We start from the raw sequence: 20,914 nt of genomic DNA on the forward strand, positions 1-20,914 counted from the left end.
ACTTGGGAAAAACTAAAGCAAATCCACTTTTAATCTCAAGGGCTGAAGGTGTTAGGTTTTGTTTATATCACCACTATTTAATGTTGAATATTTTCAGCGCTTCTGATACACCCTGGGTGAGGGTGTATCGATTTCTGCGCCTCGTGCTAGAAGGTGCCTTGTATTAAAAAAGAGATAACTCAGCTCTTTTCTAGCTCTGAGTCTGAGCCTGCCCATGTTTGACTGCTTTTTAAGTAGTGCTGAACCACCCCTCTTTCCCAAGAAAACCCTCTAAAAATGTTCATAGACGAAAATTAAATACCAACCTCTCTGCTGAGTTTTGTAACAGTCCACGGACAGAAAAACAGCCAAAAGGATTACTGACAGCAGCAAAATAAATCAGTTTGGAAACTGAGATGTCAAATGTGGGACTATACCTGGGGATTAAAGCTGAATTTGTGAAGACAATGTACAGTTTTAAAGCCTCTTGAGCAAGTTTGGGAATTTCTGTCTTGCAGGGGGCACCAGCCACAGAAAACCTTCGAGCTCTACAGGTATCAGCTGTGATGATATCAGAGCTCACCTGATTTTCCCAGCACAATTAGCACAGCTGACAGGTGAGTTTGGCAGGACTTCCCTTCCTTACTGATCCCACACTGCTGCTTTAAGGAAGGCAGAATGTCCTGTCACAGCAATTTAAGTGTTTCCAAGCCCGGCCTCTCCACTCTCTTACCTCAGCAATTCGCAGCTTTAATTTCACGGATGTCTGTAATTACAGCGAGGGGCACAGTGAAAACAAAAAGCAGATCTGAAGAGCTTATCAGCTTTGCTTCTTGGAGGGTTTGGTTGAATACTCTGGGTTTAATTTCCTCCTGTTTTCCAGTAGGAGAAAAATATTTAATACAAAGACACTGATTTGACTGTAACCTTCCATGGGTGTTGCCTCAGCCCCGGGTGCAGTGGTAGGAACCTGAAATGAGCAGGGGGGTGAGACCAGGAGCACATTGTGCAGCAGCATCAGTCACCTCATCCACAGGTACAGGGGGAACAGCCACCCAAAGCTCAGGGAATTCACGCAGTGCCTGAGCAGAGCAGACCTTGATGTGAAGGACCCGGTACATTTTCTCTCCCTCCCCTCCTCTGGGGGCACATCTCAGCTTTCTGTCAGAAAACCAGGGCTTGGAAAATTTAGGAAGAGGCATTCTGGAAGCACGTGAGCATTCCATCAGAGTCACCTCTTGGCTCAGGGGGAATTTATCACACGAGTAGGATTTATAGAAGAGCTGGGTAACACCTCAGAGAAAGAAAACAAAATATAATTAAGTCTCCTGTTAAGGTCCTGTTTGAGCAATTTTTGCTCAAATTCAGCATTTTGGGACATCACCTGCCCTTGCCTCACCCTGCCCCAGGGGCTGGGCTGCTCTGTCCCTCCCCACCTTTATTCCCTCCCGTGGGATGCAGCACCATCCGGCGCCTCGGCAGCGCTGCCATTCTCATCTGACATTTCCCTTCCCTTCAGGTCCCCCAGCAGGTTCCAGCCTCTTCAGCTCCAGGATCTGACATCTGGCAGACTTTTTCATCCAGCAGAAAATGAGCAGTGGCCACAGGTCACCCCTGCCCATGGCTGCTCTCTGGATTGTTCCGAACCGAGGGGAACCCACAGCCCATTGTCACCCCCGAGCCCCAGCTGGTGACACCTTCAGTGCCTTTAAAAAGACACTCCTGCTTTCTTCTCAGCATTTTAAAGAGGGATTGTCAACAGCAGTGAGGCTGTGAGGAAAGAAAAAGGGCTAAAAATACCTTAATAAACCCAAAATGCACGGAGGAAGCTCAGGTGGCGAGAGACAAGGGCACGGCAGCGCTGCACAAGCACAGGCTGCTTCTCCCCTCTATCAGCTTCATTTTTATACCAAGGCTGCACTGAAATTTCCTGCTCATAATTCTTCACCTGAGGATGCCGAGCGAGCAGCCTGTTGTGAAAACTCGATAGCTGCAATGTTGCTACCAGGGGTTAATTGTAATTGGGTACATAAACCGCAGCCCGCGTCACCGTCCGCGAGTGCGACTCTTCTAATCACATCCTCGGCGCAAATATTTGTTCTCATGAATTCGAAATGATCTCACTGTTAATATTTTTCCACGTATTTGTTGTTTTTGGCAACATTCCTGGGCTGATCTGCATGAAATGTTGGAGATGTTGAGGATCAGAGAGTGGGGCACTGAGGCGTCTTTCAATCACTCTCAGCACCCGAGTGACAAAACTTCCCCGTCCTTGATCCCGGCCCTCTGGTTTTTGGAACAACTTTTTGATCAGCACAACCCCCTCTATTACCAACTACAAGGACTCTCATTTTAAATTAGCCTCCTTATTAACATAAAAGAGTAAATAAAATGAGAAACGCTCATCTGTCCCCGGGTTCTCCCAACTCAACAGACAATAAGAGCCAATTTACATTCCTGTGCCAAACTTCCTTGTTTTTTAATCCTCCTTTCATTTTTAGGACACAAACCCACTAATCAGGTATTAGTGCTGTTGTTGAACTTTACAGAGGATAATATGCCAGATGATAAAAAACCTCACTTGCTGCAGAGACACCCCCCTGCCCTCCCAGAGGGTCACCACTCTCCTCGTGTTAACAAGGGCACTTCTAGAAACGTCTCTCGTTTTGATCATTTGCTTTTAAAAGGGAAGGAAAAAGACAACCTCAAAGATTCTAACGAGTTCATGACACACACGTGTCTTTATAGGAACTAATTATCTGCTGTTGGAATCCCTGTCCCTCAAAGCAAGAGAGGCAACACAAACCCCAGCGACTCGGAGCCAGCTTTGTTTTGGGGCTGCTGCTTAAAAAGCAGCCAACTCCATCCATACCCCGGCTGCTTCCAGCCAGGGAATGGCCATGGGAAAAACAGCTGATGTGTGATGTGAAGAAACCCAGCCAAATTGACACTTCCCATGTTTACTTGCAGCAAATCTCCTCAGTTGAAGGACACCAGGTGAGTTTGGAGCAGAAGCCCTGCCTGGCTGTTTGTGATAAGCCAGGGGAATTGGAGACCTCGGCACAGCCTGTGGGATTCAGCCTTGGTGAGGAGAAAGTTCCCCCCTGGAGGGAGCCCAGGACATGGATTAAGGCCCTATTGCATGTATGTGAACCAAATCCACCCACAGATCTGTACAGGGGTCACACCGCTGGAGGTGTGGGCGGCAGGAAGGACATTTGAGGTTTCCCCAGCGTTTGGTAAGAGCTGGAGTGGGACCTGGAGCCTCCTTCCTCACCCCTTCACTGCCAGCACCTGCAGCCACATCTCCCACCTCCAGGGGCTCAGCTCTGCGTGTCTTGTTCAGAGCAAGGAGTGACTAATTCCCAGATAAATGTTAGTACAAAGACCAGTCACAGGGGGTGAAGGTGCCTGGTCCTGTCACTGCTCACATGCAAACTCTCCATGGACAACAGCTGGTTCCTTTGGAGGGTTTTGCACATCTTTGTAATTCACACATCTAGAGACACCAGAGAAGCTCGAAATGGGGATCCTGACGCACCTACAACCCAGTATTCATGTTCTGCCTAGAGGACCAGCACCTGAGACAGGGCTGCAGCACCACTGCACAGCACAGAGCTCCAGGGCTGCCAGTGAGAGACAAATATCCTCATATTTAAGCTGCATTTTTACCTTGAAAAGCAATTTGCAAGCGCACGGAGCGATTCTGACAAGCCTCACTGAAACCACATGCACTGAGTTTGCAAGAAAGATGCTTTTACCGCCCTGCCAGCCCTGGGATTCGGGTTGGATTAATCTCCATTCACTTTATCATCATCATCAGGGCTTCAAAGTGCTCTACAAGGCAAACTGGGTCTCGGGTTTGCAGAACTCCAGTGGGTTTCAGAGCGTGGATCTGGGTTTGGAATGGGACAGCACCTGGGCTTCCTGCTCTCCATTACTGCATTTTTGGGTTAATATTTCCCTGTGGGTTGTTCTCTGGGGTGCACAGTGCCAATTAACCCAGGGACTAATTAAAAAAATGCATTTGTTTCCAAGCAGACATTAAAAACTTTAGAAGAAGGCAACAAATATCCAAGAAAGGAAGGGGAACTAAAAGGCTTTGGTTAGAAAATTAAAGTTGTTTGCCATGGCTTGATGGCTTAATCAGTCGATCAATATTGTTCACAGGGCAGGCAGGGAGGGAGCCATGAGCTGTGATGAAAAATGCATGAGGGGACAAGGGAGACCTGGGAGTAGAAAATTAAAAAGTCAGCCTGTTACATTTGTCCAATATTGGCAGAGAAATTAAAGTGGTTTGGGGAGGGGTGCGGGGAGGGAAAGGGGAGCGGCTGCAATGTGCTCTGCGAATCTGCTGCGGGTTCCCTTCACCAGAGAAACTTTCACATTAATTAAGTTGCTTTCTTAGCAAAAAGATGGATTTTGTAACCTTTAGCACTCGCAAGCACCTCGAGCGCAGCAGGAGGGGTTTGCACGGGGGAAAATAAAACAGGATTTTCTTGCTGTCAGGGATGTGAGAGAGGAGCACGTTGGGCTCAGGGCAGGTGACACCAAGTGACAGTGCCCAGGGTGAGGGGCTGCACCTCTCCTGCAGCATGAGGGGAGCTGGATGTATTCCTGCATGGAAACAGCCACGCAGGGATGATGCAGCTCCACCACACACAGCCTGAGCCACTAAAGCAGCTCTTGTTCCTGCATCTGGATTAGTTTCCTCTCGTGTTAAATTTGGCCACTCCCGGTTCCGCAGCAGCTCTCACCTTGCAGGAGAACTGCGGGTCTGGAAGATGCTCTGGAAGAGGTGAGAGCCAACCATTCCTTACGGATCACAGTCCTTGCTGTTCGCCCTGGAGATCAGAACTGCTTTAAAAGATGCAACAAACTTCAACAGTAAAAAAGAGACAGGTCACCCATCCTGCAATTTAAATCACTTTTGGTCACCCATCCCTTCTAATTAAGGCTGAAGAATAAAATAATCCAAGTGACAGAGCTGAGGAAGAACACTGGAATGTTGGACTGTGAGAAAGGCTCTGCAAATAGAAGTAACCTCCCAATTTCTATCCTTCACATTCCAACAATGTAGGAGTGACCTCCCAATTTCTATCCCTCACATTCAGAACTCAGAGCAGCTTCTGCTTGCCTTGGAAATCCACAATCTCAGGGATAATCAGGCACTGCCACTGAGCTCATGGGCTGCCAGGACAAGCAGCGCAGGCTGCATCCAAACTGCTGGAATTCCTACGCTTTGCAAGAATTTAGACAGTTGAATTCCACTCCCCAAAAAGAAAATATTGCAACCTGTTGCCCTTAAAGGCCTACAGGGACAGAAATCCCTGCTCCTCCCAGGGCCTCAGAGAAGATTCCCCTCCGCTGGAGGGAAGGAACGTGACAAACAGCTTTGTGTTGCACTTCAGTAAGACAATTATTTTTGTGCCGAGGTACCTACCGTGAATTGTGTGACTTTCCATCAGACTCCCCAATTACAGGTTTAAAATTTCAGGCTCAATTAACACACAGACTTGGACGATCCTGTTTTGCTGCAACTAATTATCTCCAAGTGCCAAGACACGATTCCACGTGAAATACTTCTGTGAACTTCAGGATTTGCTTTCTCCGCCATTATTTAAGCATAAACAGAACGGAGCAGCCAGCAGTGCCTAAGGCAGGCTGGATACAGTATTATGACCTTTATATTAACAAAAAAAATTGCTTACACTATCAGAAACCCAGGCCTTCTAATTAGCACAGGAACAGGATGGAGAGAAGGGCTGTTTATTTCCAAGGCTCGGGCTCATCGAAGATGCAAAAGTCGTTCTGTCTTGGGTGATCTTTGTACTGAGGGGGCTACTTGGGTCAAATAATAGCACAGAAAGTTTCTATTAAGTAATTCAACTGCAGCTGGATTTGAAATGGCCATTATCCCGCTGCTATGGCAATTCGTGTCCGGTGATTGGGAGTATTATTATTAATAATGATAATAGGGGGAAAAAATAGAATTAGATCTCATTACCAATGTCCTCAAACACACACACATGCTCAAGTCTTCACACACAATGTTGTACCTCTGAAGTCATACACGTTTTCTTTCAATTCCTCTTTCGTAGGAGCCAGTCCTGCACAGATTTCTGTGCCTAAAAAAGCTGAAATTCTCACATCACACTCTTGTCCCCACGGGAAGGAGCTGCTGGCTTTGGGAGCTCAGTCTTTTATGTTACCAGCAAACACAGTTAATTTAGTACCCCACAACTACACCCCCCAGACTGTACACTTTTCAGTTTCCACAGCTCTGAAATGGGCTGTTTCCAAATGCTGTGTGTTCAAATTCAATTTTTGCCCCAGGAGGAGCAGCTTTTCTTTCTGCAACAGAAGCTGGTCCACAGGCAGAAGGAACCTTGAAAATTAGTCTGCAGTACTGTACCTTAATGCCTATTTATTTGAAAATAAACACAGTGACAAAGGCTGTCCAGAGCTCCCCTTCCCAGCTCCACAATCCAGATGATTACTGAAGACTCTGTGGCTTGTAGAGGAAACAAGGGTGTGCTGGTGGGGATGACAGTGGAGTTAATCACATTTGCCTTCAGGAAAGGACAGAGGAAACGTGGAGTCCTCAAACAATATGAGAGAAGGCACTTCATGTGATACAACCCCGGGCTGGGACAGGACCAGGGACCTTCCCTGTCTGTGGGGGAAGGAAAAACATCCAAGGCTTGTAAGAGCAGAACTCTCCCATCCATTCCAAGCACAGCAATTGCTGGGAGGGATCCTGCTCTCCTCCAGCGTGTTCCATGTACATTTTAAATCATTTAGGAAACACGCTGTATGTCTGTGCTGCAGAAACTCTGCTTTAGGGCTGAATTATTTCGCTACTTTCAGTTCTAAAACACGACTGTCACTGCTCATCACACGTTTTCTAACCACTTAATACATGCAGATTTTGTTAACATTTCTCATTACAATTTTAGTAAAGGGAAACATCTGTTTCCCCCCGCCTTAGAAAGTACGTTGCATCTTCCAAGCTGCCACATGCCTTTGAAATTCCACGTTTAATCAACGCCATAATCTCTTCCACAAAAATACCCCCAGCACTCAGATAAGCAGCCATGCAACCAACCACCAGCCCCCCACCATTTCAGCATGGGTAAATGTTTCCAGTTTCCTAAAGAACAGAGCAGAGCTGAAAAACCCACACCAAACCCAAGGGTTTTGCTGATCAAATGACGAAACAACCAGCACGAGTTTGGGAATACAAAATATATTTCAAGCTTATAAAAGTCTTCAACGTTGCAAATTCTGTCTCAAACCACAAACTGTACATGGATATTTTCATTAGGGAGTAGATTGTTATGATCAGATCTCACTCAGTCTCACATGTGCCCTGCAGACCAACGGCTTTTAAAGAGTCAAAGGTATTAGTGCAACCTCAGTGCTTCATACAGGTGAAAGGTTCAGAAATGGAACCACCTCCCAGGCCACCAGTGCCCTCCCAAGAGCAGAGTGTTGACTCCTCACGGTCTCATCTGGGCTACTACTGCCTGCAGGTGTCATGAAAAGCTTCCAGCGTTCGGAAATCCCTCCACGTGGGTGGAAGGCCATCCTGCAGAAACTTTCCGCAGCGCTGGCACGGAGCCTGGAACAGCTTTATGTAACTTCTTAACCAGGTCTAAAAGGAAAAGGGAGAGAAATTAAAGAAAACTGGCTATGGATGTTCCCCTTTGTCATCATTCTTGTCAAACAGCAGCAGCAAGGACAGAGGATGTACTCTGGCGAGGCCCCAGCGAGGTAGGCGCTGATTTTATAAACAGAAACACACCGAAGATTACAAGGTCAGTGAATAGCTGAATTCCCACTTTATCAATCATCTTTCGCTTTTTTAGTCACTTAAGCAGATTTGTTAATAGAAATTCCTGCCCTCCGAGTCTGCAGCCCGAGAATCACAAGGAAAGGTGGGTGTTGTAACGCGCCTCATGTTTTTACTGGAATATAATTGTTCTTGATCAGTGCCTTCTCCAGCCAAATATTGGTTTGTTTGTTCCTATGATCATCCATCACTCCCCTGATGCAATCACACTGTAAAGGGCTGGACTCCTCAGAGCTGGAGACAGAAGGGCTCCCACATCCAGCCTAACGAACTTCCTCTCTAATGGGATTTTAGGATCAATACTCATTGGTCATAAAAAGAATGAACCATTTTAAACCTGATTACACTGATGACTGTATATATAAAAAGGCTGAACAACACAGACTAAGCTCAGGTGTTCCCAGGTAAAGTTCCTGCCTCTAAGTGGGTTGTTCCCATCGTCATACACAGCGATGAGCGTTTACATAACCCAATTCCCAACTCCAGGAGATACACAGCTGAAAACCCCCCTAGACCAGCAGATTTATACTGTGAAGGATGCACATGAATCTTGTCATTTAAAGTCCTATTGAATTACATCGATAAGAGAAAATTGTTCTCTGAAGAAGAGGTCAGCTGAGTTTATTGAAACAAATCCTTCCATCTTCATCAGAGCCTTCTCTATAGCAACCAAACCCTCAGCCGTCAATAACTCTCCTCCAAAAAGAACTGGATCTTCTCTGGGTTTAGCAGTAAATACAGGGGCAAGGGCAACACAACTCTACAAGTAAATTGCTGTTATTTACTTCAGCTTGGATAGGCTTTGCTTGCACTACAGAGAAATCGAATTTTCTGAACCGTAACACAAAAATAGGTAAATGAAGTTAAATTGTGCACTTGAGACATCTGTTGACAGGAAAAGAAAAAAGAATGGGTTCTTCATTGCCACCAGAGAATTAGGGCTTCAGAACATCCTGCCATGTGGATTGCACAACTGACATGTGAAAGGCCCAACATATTGACATTTGTGCTGTGGGGCTGGTTTTGCTTTGTCAGAAGTTTTAGTGTTTTCTCCAGTCAATACGGGGGGGCCTTGGCTCATGCTCTGCGAAACATTCATTTTCACAAACATGTTGAACATGGATCTCACCAGTTACTGCTGCTTTCACCTTTCAAAACCTATTATTTTGCTCTCCAAGAGAAAAAGGCCTTTGCAAATCTCTCATCTCAGCGGCCTTTTCATTAAATAACCAATCCAGCACGGCTGGGAGGGGAGTCAGATTGTTCTGCAGTTACACAGTGGAAATTAAGGATGTAAAAGAACCAGTGCTGAACACACCTCAAGACTGGGAATGGCAAAATTAGATTATTGTTTTACAAAGCTTCAGTTGCACTGCTCCAGGTGAAGGGGTAACATAAGGGAAGGCAATGAAGGAAAAAGTCTGAATTGCAGAGAAAACAGCAAGAGTCTCCACTGCCAAAATTCATCTTGGTAGAAGGAATTCTGAGCAATAAACACTTCTTCTCACCCTCTGATTAACAGGGCTGCTTATACACAAGTTTATTTCACAAATACAATTCTAAATACAAACAGAATTAAAGGGGATAAACTTAAATCTGCAGGTAAAGCAGAACGGTATTGGATTAATTTTATTCAGTAAGAAAAGACCTGAATACTCCAATATTTCCTTGATTCTCCAAGGCACCTGCTGCTCTGTTGGGCAAGTACATGCAATTCCATAGGAACAAAGTTTGGGCTGGATGTGGATACAGCAAAATGAAACCTTCCCCATCCTGTTCCTGCCTCTCACCATTCACTAAATAATGCCCATCACTTCCCATACTGGACAAGCTGCCTCAGCTGGAACAACCAATTGGGAATTTCCTCTTACCAGGGAACTTCCAGTGGAGCATTCTGTACATCCAGACCTCGGCTCCTGGCACAGTAGGAACAGTGTGAAAGGGCTGGGCCATAAGGAAAGAGTTGGGTTGGGAGAGTTTTTTCCCAACATTAATTATCCCAAGGTAATGAGAACCAGCCCTTCATCCCTACCCAGATAGGAGAGACAAAGAACTACAGTCTCCACTGTCCAGCTCCTTTAAACAGGGGAAATCACAGCTCTATCAGAGCTTCCCTTAAGCAAACTCAAATCTAGCTGGAAAAAATGTCTTTTCCAACACACTCACCATGAAGGACCTGACCACCACATCTGGCATCTGAGGCAGCTGGTAGTGCAGCAGGGCAGTGGTTGCATGATCTGTCACCTGCATCAGGCAAAAGGAGAAAATACCTTTATTCATTCACCTGTATCACACAAAGCAGTGTTAACCTGCAGAAAAACTGTATGGATTCCCTGGGGAAGCAGCAGTACAAGGATTACTCAGTTTCATTTCCTCTGAAACCAGGAATCAATTAATATGATTATGGTTGATAAATACTTGCATTACTAAAGCGTTTGTGATAGAAAGCTTTTTTATTTCCCAGACAGAGCCATAACAAGATCACACATCCAGGAACTGCAGCTGGACACAACAGACATAAAATAGGTATTATAAATATACATTTACAATACGTAAGAATAATTACAAAAAAATCAGGAAAACTAACCATTTCTTTAAAGAGACTCTAATTTTTAAATTATTCTGGAAGGGCCCAGTTTCTGACAGCTATGATACAATTCTCTAACAGTATTCAGCCTGTCAGCTTCCTCACTTATCAGTACAGTCAACAGTTGCTGCTTCTTAGAAATTCTAGACTAAATGGAAGAAATCACTGGAAAAAGTCCTTGGGCTGGACTATTAAAGAACTCAAACCAACAGAACCACGAGAGCTCTTTCACATATTTTAACTTGAAAATCTCATAATGGTCCTCATCAGTAATATCAAAGTATCCAACAAAATACATGACTGCATAGAGAGGGATTGAATTGTTCCAGTTCTAACATGAAGAAGAAGTGCTCTTCTCAGGGCTTGTCTATGTACTACAGCAAATTTTGAGTAAGACAAAGTGTGAACTGAAATTCCCATTGCTATTCCCAGCTAACTCCAGCTGTTCCCAACTTGTAGCTGGTCTAATTCAGCAACGGGAGTTGTGCTGCAACACTCCCAACTTTCACTAGAGGAAAGAGAAGCTCGTGCTTGGAGCTATTCAGGGAGGTGAATCTGTCAGAGAGATATTCCTGAATAAATCCATGTATAGCCAGGCTCTAATTCACACTGCACAAACTTCCTCCACAGAGCACCACACCACCTCAGTGTGGCCCACGCTGGATCCAGTTCTGTGTTCTGCTGCTATTTTAGAAACAGGATCTGCTCCCACAACCGACTCCCAGAGCTGCTCCATTCAGCAGGAGCAAGGACATGTGACTGACTCTGACATTTGGAAGGGAAAACTTTTGGGACTGTGCACATTCTGGTGAGTTCAAATAAACTGTTCACAAAGTGGACCTCAGCCTCTTTTAGCCATTTATATGCTAGCATGTAAAAAATGAATATGAGAAATAATGTGATTAAGAGTGGATTAATAGCACAGCACAACTCCCACCAGCCATCTCCTTTAAACACATCTCGTGTAGTGTGCCCTACCAGCTATCTGAATTTTTTTCTTTTAAGATGCTGTTTTTACAGGATAGTACCAGACATGTCAAAGAATAGAAAGTTCTGAAGATATTTATGAGCAGCCGCTCTCCTTCTGCTGTATTTCTACTTCTAACAAACTGTGGTTTGTTTTTTTGGTTTTGTTTTGTTTTTTTTTCCCCCAAACAACAAAGTTGTTTTCTCTTGGCACTGAAGAAAGTTGCTTAAAAAAAAAAACAACAAAACTGCTATTAACAAATTTAAATTGACTGTCCACTTTGGCAAAGTTACCCATATGCTGTTCCTATTGTAATGTGGAGCTAATGAGATTCCTTGGGGAGATAAAAGCCATCCCAGCATTGCTGGAACACTAATAATGCTTCCTGAACAAAAAGAAGGCGATTTCTACCATAAGCAACTGCTGGTATCCAAAAAAAGATCAAAGTGGGTGTCAAATCTGAGGAAGAGGAGTAGGGGAATGACCCCTCCCTCCCTCCCCAACCCAGAAAAGAGCTGGGCAAGGGATAAACCAGGAGGGCATGGGAGTGAAGAGAGAATTAACCCCCCAAGATAACAGAGATGATGAGAGAAAGCACAAACCAGCCATGATTAAAAAAGAAAAAAAAAAAAAAAGGGAAAAAAAAAAAAAAAAGGAGGGGAAAAATAACCCAAAAAGATCAATACCCAGCTTTACTAATGGCAATAGGATTTCACACCAAAGCAAAGCAAAACAAACTGCATATGTGCCAGCTCACTTCGGGGACACACTTTTCTTCCAGCCAAGCTGGAATCAGAAACTAATTTATTCTGGGTGTAGGATGATATTTTGTACTTTTCAGGGTTTTATTTTATTAACTTCGCTTTTATGGCTCTGCTGTACCCACTGCTATCTAAGTTATGGGTCACTTTCTGATTTCTCTGCCTGTTTTTATAGGGGAACAAATTCTGGAGAGCACACATCGATTGGGACTGAGCTGCTGCTCTGGACCTTGAAATGGATTTTCAAGAGATCTTGCAGAAAAGTTCAATATTTCACAATTCCTCTATTGAAAAGCACTTGCATTTCGTGTCTGAAAAAAGGTAAAACAAGACAATCTCCTGCAGCACAATTCTGCTAAATAAAATAGCTACTGTTTAACTAAGCACCTGGAGAGTGAGCAGAAGGGACTTCAGTGACATGGGAAAAACAAATTCTGGCAAAGAGACTCAATTTTTCACAGAAAGGGTTGCAATGCATTGGAACAGAACTGCTCTGCTGGAATGGGCTTTCCAAAGATGACACATCCAAAAAATGACTTTATTGGGCTTTGATGACACTGGTTAGCCACACAGCATTCCCAAACCTGGAAAATCCATTAAAAAAAATTACAATTCTACAATTCACAGGTGGACAAAGCTGAGCAAGTGCTTCCTGTAACTGGGATAAGCAACATAAAACCAAAGGCCTAAGACACAGCTTTGCTCTACCACAGACCAGGTATGCTCCATGGATGCATTAAGCTATAACCTGACCTAAAAACTAAACAATAAAAACACAAACATCACATGACTAAATTATAACACCTTTCTCTCCTAGTATTTTCTCTCACTGCCAGGAAATGCACTTTTCAAAAGTAGGTGCAAAGCTTCCTTTAAGAGCCACAACTTTCCTCGCCACTTATTACTGGTTTATTCCCCTGGCAGCACTGACGACTCCTTCTCATATAAAGGGATTCTCTAAATCCCCTGGAAGGTTTTTAATTTTTTTTTTTTTATCCCTTGTAAGTTCATGGCCTTAACAGTAGCCTGTAGCAATGAGCTCTGCAGGCTGATCACAGCACTAAGAGAAAAAAAGAAAAAAGAGGAAGTTATTTTATTAGTGTTTAGACCTTTTACGGTGTGGAAAACTGCACGAGTGCCTTTGCTCATTTCCAAGGATTCCCATTACTTAATTTTCTCTCCAAGAACACATCTGAGTCTCTCTGGAGGAATGTGGTGCCAAGAGGTGCAGGGAAGGATGATGGATGGAACGGATGCTGATGAACTCACACAAATCCTTCCCCACTCCCAGGTCAGGAAAGCACTACCAGACCTCTCTGAAATGTAGGATTTATCCTTCGTTTTCAGACCTCAGAGAATGTTTAAGTTATTATTTTGCTTGTTCTGCTGGTCTGGACTGGGTCAGTGAGGTTTTATTTTGCCCAGGGAGGTCTTTGAACAGAGCCAGGGACCGATCCTGCACAGGAGCATCCGAGCAGGTGACCCTGGAACAGCCCATCTCCTCTCCTTGAACAGCCATCAGCAGCAGCCCAGAATTCCTCATGCATGCATTCATCCTGCACGTGATTTCACTCTGAGATTATTGACAAGAATACATCTTCATACATTACAATACTTATGTGCCCTTGTAGTGGTGAAAGTTCCATCACTGGGATCACGCAGCCCACAAACAGCTGGACAGGCACAAACAGCTCCTCAAAGTTTTGGTTAAATAAAACGTGCTTTGGGGAGAAGCATATCAAGCCAAAGCAAAACCTGTTTGTGACATGATAAAACTGGTAGGATATCTAGGTGAAAATCAGGATGGGACTCTGAGATCAGAATGAAATATATGGGTTTAAAGCCTTTACATATGACTTAAACAGCCAAACTGATCACAGGACCCAGCAACACCAGCTATGTTGCTCATAACTGAGCAGCTTGGTAAATGACAATTAATGTTTGACACCACCTCCCATTTTGATCCACTCACAGCAGTTCCACTATTCAATGTTTTTCTCCCTCTTGAATGCAGAAGTATGAGCATTTCACCATTCTCTACAGTATGTATTTTTTTAACCCTCTGCACAATGACCTGCAATTGTGCAGCCCTCATGTGTCCCATTCTGCCCACCAACATTTAAGCCCCCAAATCATTCCTTATTTCCTGTTTTATGCCCCTTCTTGCGTTAGTGGATCAGCAGACACGAGGTGTTAAAATAAGGAGGTTTAAGATGAAAACAGTCACCGCTCCTGCGGAGCTTAAATGTCACCCCAACATGGAAGCCTGAAAAACCTTTTCTTTGCTCCTTGTGCTTCTGCCCTTTCAGCCTTTCCCCCCTCTTTATTTCTCAGCTCCATTCTCTGAATCTAACCCTGCTGGTCTATTCAATGCCAATAAGGCTTATTCACCCCAGGACCAGCTTCAAGGAGTCTCCAGGGAACTCGGGAAATGACTGCACACTTTAACAGTAATGGGCCCTCGGGGAGCCGGCCCCCATCAGGTTATACACACTCGGGTATCCTGCCTAATAAGAAGCAGAGAGAAAAGCCTTGCTGACACAGCCAATGTTTGCAAACAAAAAAGTCAGGACAAATTTAGCTTCGTTTGACAGGGTTGGATTGAAGATCAGAGGTCTCTGGTCCTTAACCTAGAAAGTCGTGCTGCAACCCTGTGAGAGTTTGACAGGCCTGCAGCTCCCTCCCAGGCAGGGATCTTGTGAGCTCCAGATGTTGTTCTATTATCACTGAAAACAGAGACTGAGAACTTGGTGCAGGTTTTAAAGAGAAATGGCCCTGCCCTTCAGAGGGGGGATGGATTTTACAGCAGAGTGAAAGCGCTACCCAGCCTCCTCCTCAAGGGGAGCAGTTACTCAATCCCTACTTTTCCTTCTCAGCACAGCACTTCCACATTGCCATACTGGTGACTGCCATGAGAAACACATTTCAGGAACATTCAGATGTGCTGTGACACATTTACCGATGATTTTTTAATGGCATGAAAACCTGAAGATGCTGCAGTACAGATCCTACACTACTAACAGAGTGTAATAGTTCCTGTAACGCTATTTTATCTTATTTCCTTCATTTTGCTAATGGTAAATCATCACTCCTGGGTATTATAAACAGACACAAGTGAAGCTTCAGAGAATAAAGAGAAAATCAAACCAAGCACAGCACCACAGAGAGAAAACTTACTATGCTGAACCACAGCACTTTTCGTCACCTGGGTGAAAACCCGACATAGGTCCTGGACTTAACTTCTTCAACTATCAGCTCAAGTGTACAGAATCTATTGATTAGAAAGTGCCATCCCCTTGCATTTTTATCACATCTCTCAGGCAAGAATCTGAGAGCACTGTGGAAGCAATTCAGTGAGAGCTCCTGTGAAGTCAGCAAGTATTTATCCCAACATAAGGGATGCAGAAACTCATCCAAAGAGAGGTTAAGTTGTCCAAGGCAACAGTGACAGAGCTGGGAACAAAATCTATAAAACTACTATAAAAAAACCCCACAGACAGCTGTTCAGCTGGGCACAGGCCACCCTCCCTCTGAAGCCTTTCTGGATTGGGGTTGTTCTTGGTAAATATTGATACATTCAGTGTTGTTAATCAAGAGAGAACTGGAAAACAGGAACTTAATATTAAGGTCTTATCATATTTTAGAGACTTAGGAAGAGAACAAGCAGTCTTTTATCCACTCTGCAGCCACAGAGGCATGAGTAAGAGGGGTATTTCATGTTTTCTCATTGACCTTTTACACTCCTGATCTGAAGGAATCACTTGGACCTGAAGAGAAATCTTCTCTACTTATTTATGCTCCCCAAGTCCTGAATTGGACTAAGCAAACTCTACACTTACTCTACTCTGTTATCTTACTAGAGATAACTAAAATTATATCATCAAAACCTCATGATTTATTATCATTTAGCACAAATTACAGCAATTCCATTTTACCCTTCCAAATTGTTCTTAAAAAAAACATCCAGGAAGACAATCTGGTGCCCAAAATTGAGCGTCCAACCAATGCACACAGTGGGAAATGGAAATAATGCAGGTAATTACAGAACCTTCAATTCTTCCACTGCAAAAATTGCTTTAAAGCACCCTGATAGACAGATGCTGGTTTACTTCCCACTCGTATTACCCTGCTCGATGCTAAAAAAGAAAGAATATTTAATCCACTAATCTCTGGGGTAAAGAATCAACTGCAGCAAAGTTTGGCTTTAATGCTCAGCAGAGAGGGAGAGCAACCAATCCCCCAAAAACTGTCCTTTGATCTCCAGCAGGTTAAAATCACAGGTCAAACGCCTTCCCTGCTGACTGCAACTGAAATCTTGGAAGGGAGGTGCACAAATACAGCCCATATGCCCCATTTCTGACCCCTGTTTTTATGCCCTTTCGAGTCCCTGACCCCCATTTGTTTCACAAACCACAAACACAGATGAAAGGAAAGCTGGAGGCTCCAGCTCCTTGAACTGTGGCTTGAAGGTAAGGAAACTGGAATTTAAACCAGGATCAATCTGAACTTGTAGCATTTTGACAAGAGGCCTTCAAAAGAAATCTTGTATTCCTCGAAAATAGCAAGATATAGATCTTTCTAAAATACACTTTAACCTTCTTAGTAGTTTTATTTTTATTGCTCCTGTTCTCTCATTGGTTTTTTCTTACTTTCTGGCATGGAATTTATTCCAGTAAGTGGCTCCTTTTGCTTACACCATCACGGGAAGAGGAGCAGCCAAAATATCATCATGGAAAAAATCTCCAAACTTATTTTGGAAAGTGAGTTCTGCTGAGTTATTAAAGTCAAGCCCCGAGGAGAGGGGGGCAACTTAACCCCAATGAAAACAACAAAATCTAAATAAACCTGAAACAGCCCTCCCTTCCTCACAAGGTTTAAACTAAAGAGAGAATGCTTGAAGATTCCTCGTGAAATTTTAAAGTTAATGTAGTATAATCTCCAGCTTCCTATTCCAAACCATGGACTGGAACTGCGATGGGAAACAAATCCACATTAAACAACAGCAGAAGTGATCTTCTTTTCTACTCACAGGTTTCCATCATTGCAGATTATTGTTTGTCATTTGCAAGTTGTGATGACAGAGAATAAATTCTGAATTTTTTAACGTGAGGCCCCAGATATTTAAAATGAACTCCACATATCTCCTGTATGCCTTAGGTAGAGAGAAATGGTGTGAGACTTACCTTCTGAAAAACTTGATAGTTGGATTTAGACCATATGTCAAGCTATGGGAAAAAAAAATAAATTATATATTACCACACATAAAGAAGCAGCTGTTCAAATTAAAAGAGCAAACAGATCGACAGAGATGAAGCTCTCAGTTCACTCTTTTGACCCAAGAGCCTTCACCTGCTGCAAACCAAGAAAGGGAATTAATAATGTACGATGTCCTTTGTATTGCAGTGAAGAATGAACATAGTTCAGCACAGTTTCAATAGAAAAATTATATATACGAGACCTGTTGAATTAATGTGTTCTCTTTAAAAAGCAAAATCTTCATTTGTATGGGGTTGTGGCTGATCTATGCAAATATTCATCAGCTTCAGTCTGTTTCTAAAATGAGGGCATTTTTACTAAGTTTATGCTTGTCTTGTGTTGAATAAGTGATTCAGTTACAAACGACACAAAGAACGTTTAGCTGAATTAAGCCAAAGCTCTGGTCTGCTGGGGCTAAATAAAACATCCCTCAGGAAACTGCATTTACATTTGCAGACAAAAATCACACTAGAAGAGATTTAAGGTCGTAGATAACTGCACACATCCATGACTTAAATGTGTGCTCAGCTATACACGAACTAGAGGAACAAAACTGAAATGTAAATTTTATTAGCCCCCAAAGCCAGAAGGTAAGTCTGGGTTAACAATCCTTGTTAAGCAACCCAATGGCTCAGTGTTAAACAATTACTACTGACCTGCCAATGGCTCAATTTGCCCTGTGCAATATCTTGTGTTCTAACAAGGAAAAGCAGCAAGGAGAAACAAGAGAAATTTCCAGTCCCAGACTTGTAAATCACTTCTTTTTTTTTTTTTCCTACAGATCCCACTATACCCAACAATCCTGTGTGCACAAAACTTGTCACAGCAAAGGTGCTTGATACAGCATTAACCTCAGGAATCTCAGACTAGACAGAGGAAGAAAATATTTGGAGTGAATTTATGAAGCAGGGATGACCCCTCCAGTGCCCTCTAGTTGGACATGTATTCCCAGATTGGGGGTTTATGTCCTTTACTGGTACAATTCATTATTTCTGACTTAGGTACCCATTAAGTTCTAACTGACATTACAAGTCTTTTAAAAGGCACAAAAAGAGTCTGAAATCAAGGAAATCATGCAAAGTGAGTAAAACACATTGTAGGGGAGAGAAGAGGGAAGAGACAGGGAAGGCTCTGAACCCACATGATTAATTCACAACGCTAAAAAATGTTCAGAATGCTAAAAGCTCTCATTCTTTTAAGAGTAACACTATTAAGTGGCCCATGTCCAACTGCTGGTACAGCTGAGACTCTTGTATCCCCAGCCCTCAGTCTGGACAGGAGGTGATGTTAAAGACTTCACAAATCCCTTCAGGATCGATGTTTCGTGGCTCAGCACCGCTGACCTTGCCAGGAGACAAAAGGCAGCTGAGGTCTCAATGCCTTTTCCAGGCTGGATGAAGACACAAGTACCCTGAGGCACATCCCTCCAAACCTTTTTATATTCTGGTTCTTGGGGTGGGATCAAGAACCTGTGTGAACACCAACACTCAGAGGGTTCAGCCCAGACTTGGACCCAGGATTGATTCACATGGTATTGTTCAACCTGGGCCTGCTGGGAAGGCAGCACTGCACTTCCACAGTAGAAAAATCTACATTTGAAAATAAAAAAATAATGTATATTTTAAAAAAACCACCGTTTTCATGTAATCTAAGGCTTCCTTTGACCACAGAGCTGCTGTAATTGGAATATATATATGGTTTTGCTAATCTCCAGTGATCAAACCAAGTATGTGATCCTCTCTAGTTAGACTCAAAAAAAGTCCACTTCAGATGCTGCTTTAAGATGAGTCCAACAGGTTCTGAATGTTCATTAGTTGGCAAGGAGATGGAAAAGCTGAAAAAGTAATGAATGTCAGTCTTACAGACGTGATGTTCTCCATGATAAAAAAAGAAAGAAAGAAAAAAAGAAAGAGAAAAGAAGAAAAGAAAAAGCCACCAATCCCCCCCCTCCATACATACATCCTAAATGAGTGCCCACCTTTCCCCCTGAAGCTGAGGATTAAGGCAGAGGCAGATTAAAGAATGCATCGTTATAGGTCTATTATTCTTCAACTTTTCACTTTCAATCAAGACACACATTTGTAACTAAAAAAACTGCTGAAAGCACAATTTCAGGGCATCCTCTGCATGTGAATTAAACTGGGGCTTTTTTTCCCAGTGCCCCCTCTCCCCACCCACCCCCAGCAGCTGTAACAAGAGGCCACTTTCTGAAGGTCGTCTGAACGATTTCAAAGGCGATAACAAATCAGAACGTTCCTGCATCTGATATCAAACAGGTCCGGTGCCAACACTTATTAGAGAAATCGGATTCAACCCCCCCTTCACCCAAACATACACACATCCAGCTTTGAAGTGGTGAGAATGCAGGGATCAGAAATTACCCGAGAGACAGCTCTGCCTGTCTTTGAAGCTTTCCTTTGATACGACTATTTCTTTTCCTCTCTTACGCTAGGAGGCTAAAAGCTGCCTTTTCTTATTGATATGGGGTAATTAATGAAGCCATAGCATTAACATAACCCGAGTTCCTTATCATGAGAATTCAACTGAGACACTTGTGTTTCTTTAGCTAAGTCTAAGGGATGCAAAAAACGGGAATTTGGCAGTGATGTGAAGTACCCACTCCAACTACGCCCTGTCAAGGTGGTTCTTGGCCTCGACTTACAAAGGAAAGCATGGAATTATTATGCCCAAGATTCCCAAGATGTTTTTATTTTTAGTGGTAGACTAGGGCTTCTAATGGCTCAGCTGACCATCCACCTGCCCCTGTGAGACATGGCTTCATTTATTCCAGAATTGGGACAACACCAGTAATTAATTTACTACCCATGGTTAAATTCCAGTGCACAATGAGCATGTCACAGTTTGAAATTAAGGGTGGCACTGTGCCATCACTAAAATCACGAGGCTAATTAAAATGCATCAAGTCTGTGGTGGACATGATGGGTTAGGATGGTGAGCAAGAGACTGCAGAGCGAGCAGGTACAGCACCCAGACATGTCACAGCCTGCCAGTTCTCACCTATTGTTTTTGCAAAGTGTCACCAAAAATGTCAAAGTTATGCAGCTGGCAGCTTGGCAAAGACATATTCTGCAGGGTCTGTGAATAATTCACGAGAGAAGTACACGAAGCACTTAAGAAATGCAACGATTCTGTCTGTATAAGCAAAGCCTGAAAATAAAACCCCAGAATGGAGTGTCTTGTTTTACTCGCTGCAAGCTTGAAATTTCTATTTTTTCACCTTAATTCTGAAAGTATTTCAATCCATAAGAGGGAAGACCCAATTTAACCAGACTTCACAGCAGAAACCACGTAAAGCTTTCCTGTAAGTACCTGTCAAACTACACAGCACAACATGTGAGGAAACAGCAAGATAAAGCAATGTGGAAAATGCAGTGTCACCTTTCCTGGGTACCTGCTGGTGTGTCCCCACGCAGTTCCCCAGCTATGAGAAACTCCCATATTTGTGGACTTTTCTCCTAGATTTGCCTGACTAAAGGACCAGAAGGCTA

At 43.4% G+C, this 20,914-nt stretch overlaps 1 protein-coding gene across 1 annotated transcript in view; it reads right to left on the reverse strand.

Moving 5' to 3' along the window:
- Positions 1-7,212: 7,212 nt before the first annotated feature.
- The window catches only part of MED27 (mediator complex subunit 27), an 84,189-nt gene continuing 70,487 nt past the window's right edge, over positions 7,213-20,914 (reverse strand). Inside the window, exons 6-8 of the mRNA XM_050320265.1 lie at positions 17,333-17,374; positions 10,001-10,078; positions 7,213-7,636 (exon numbers count right to left, since the gene is read on the reverse strand). Coding sequence (XP_050176222.1) covers positions 7,502-7,636; positions 10,001-10,078; positions 17,333-17,374 — 255 coding nt within the window. The 3' untranslated portion in view covers positions 7,213-7,501. The remainder of the gene's footprint in view (positions 7,637-10,000; positions 10,079-17,332; positions 17,375-20,914) is intronic.

Source organism: Myiozetetes cayanensis, unplaced genomic scaffold, assembly GCF_022539395.1.
Source record: "Myiozetetes cayanensis isolate MyiCay16 unplaced genomic scaffold, myiCay2020 scf23, whole genome shotgun sequence".
NCBI lineage: Eukaryota > Metazoa > Chordata > Aves > Passeriformes > Tyrannidae > Myiozetetes > Myiozetetes cayanensis.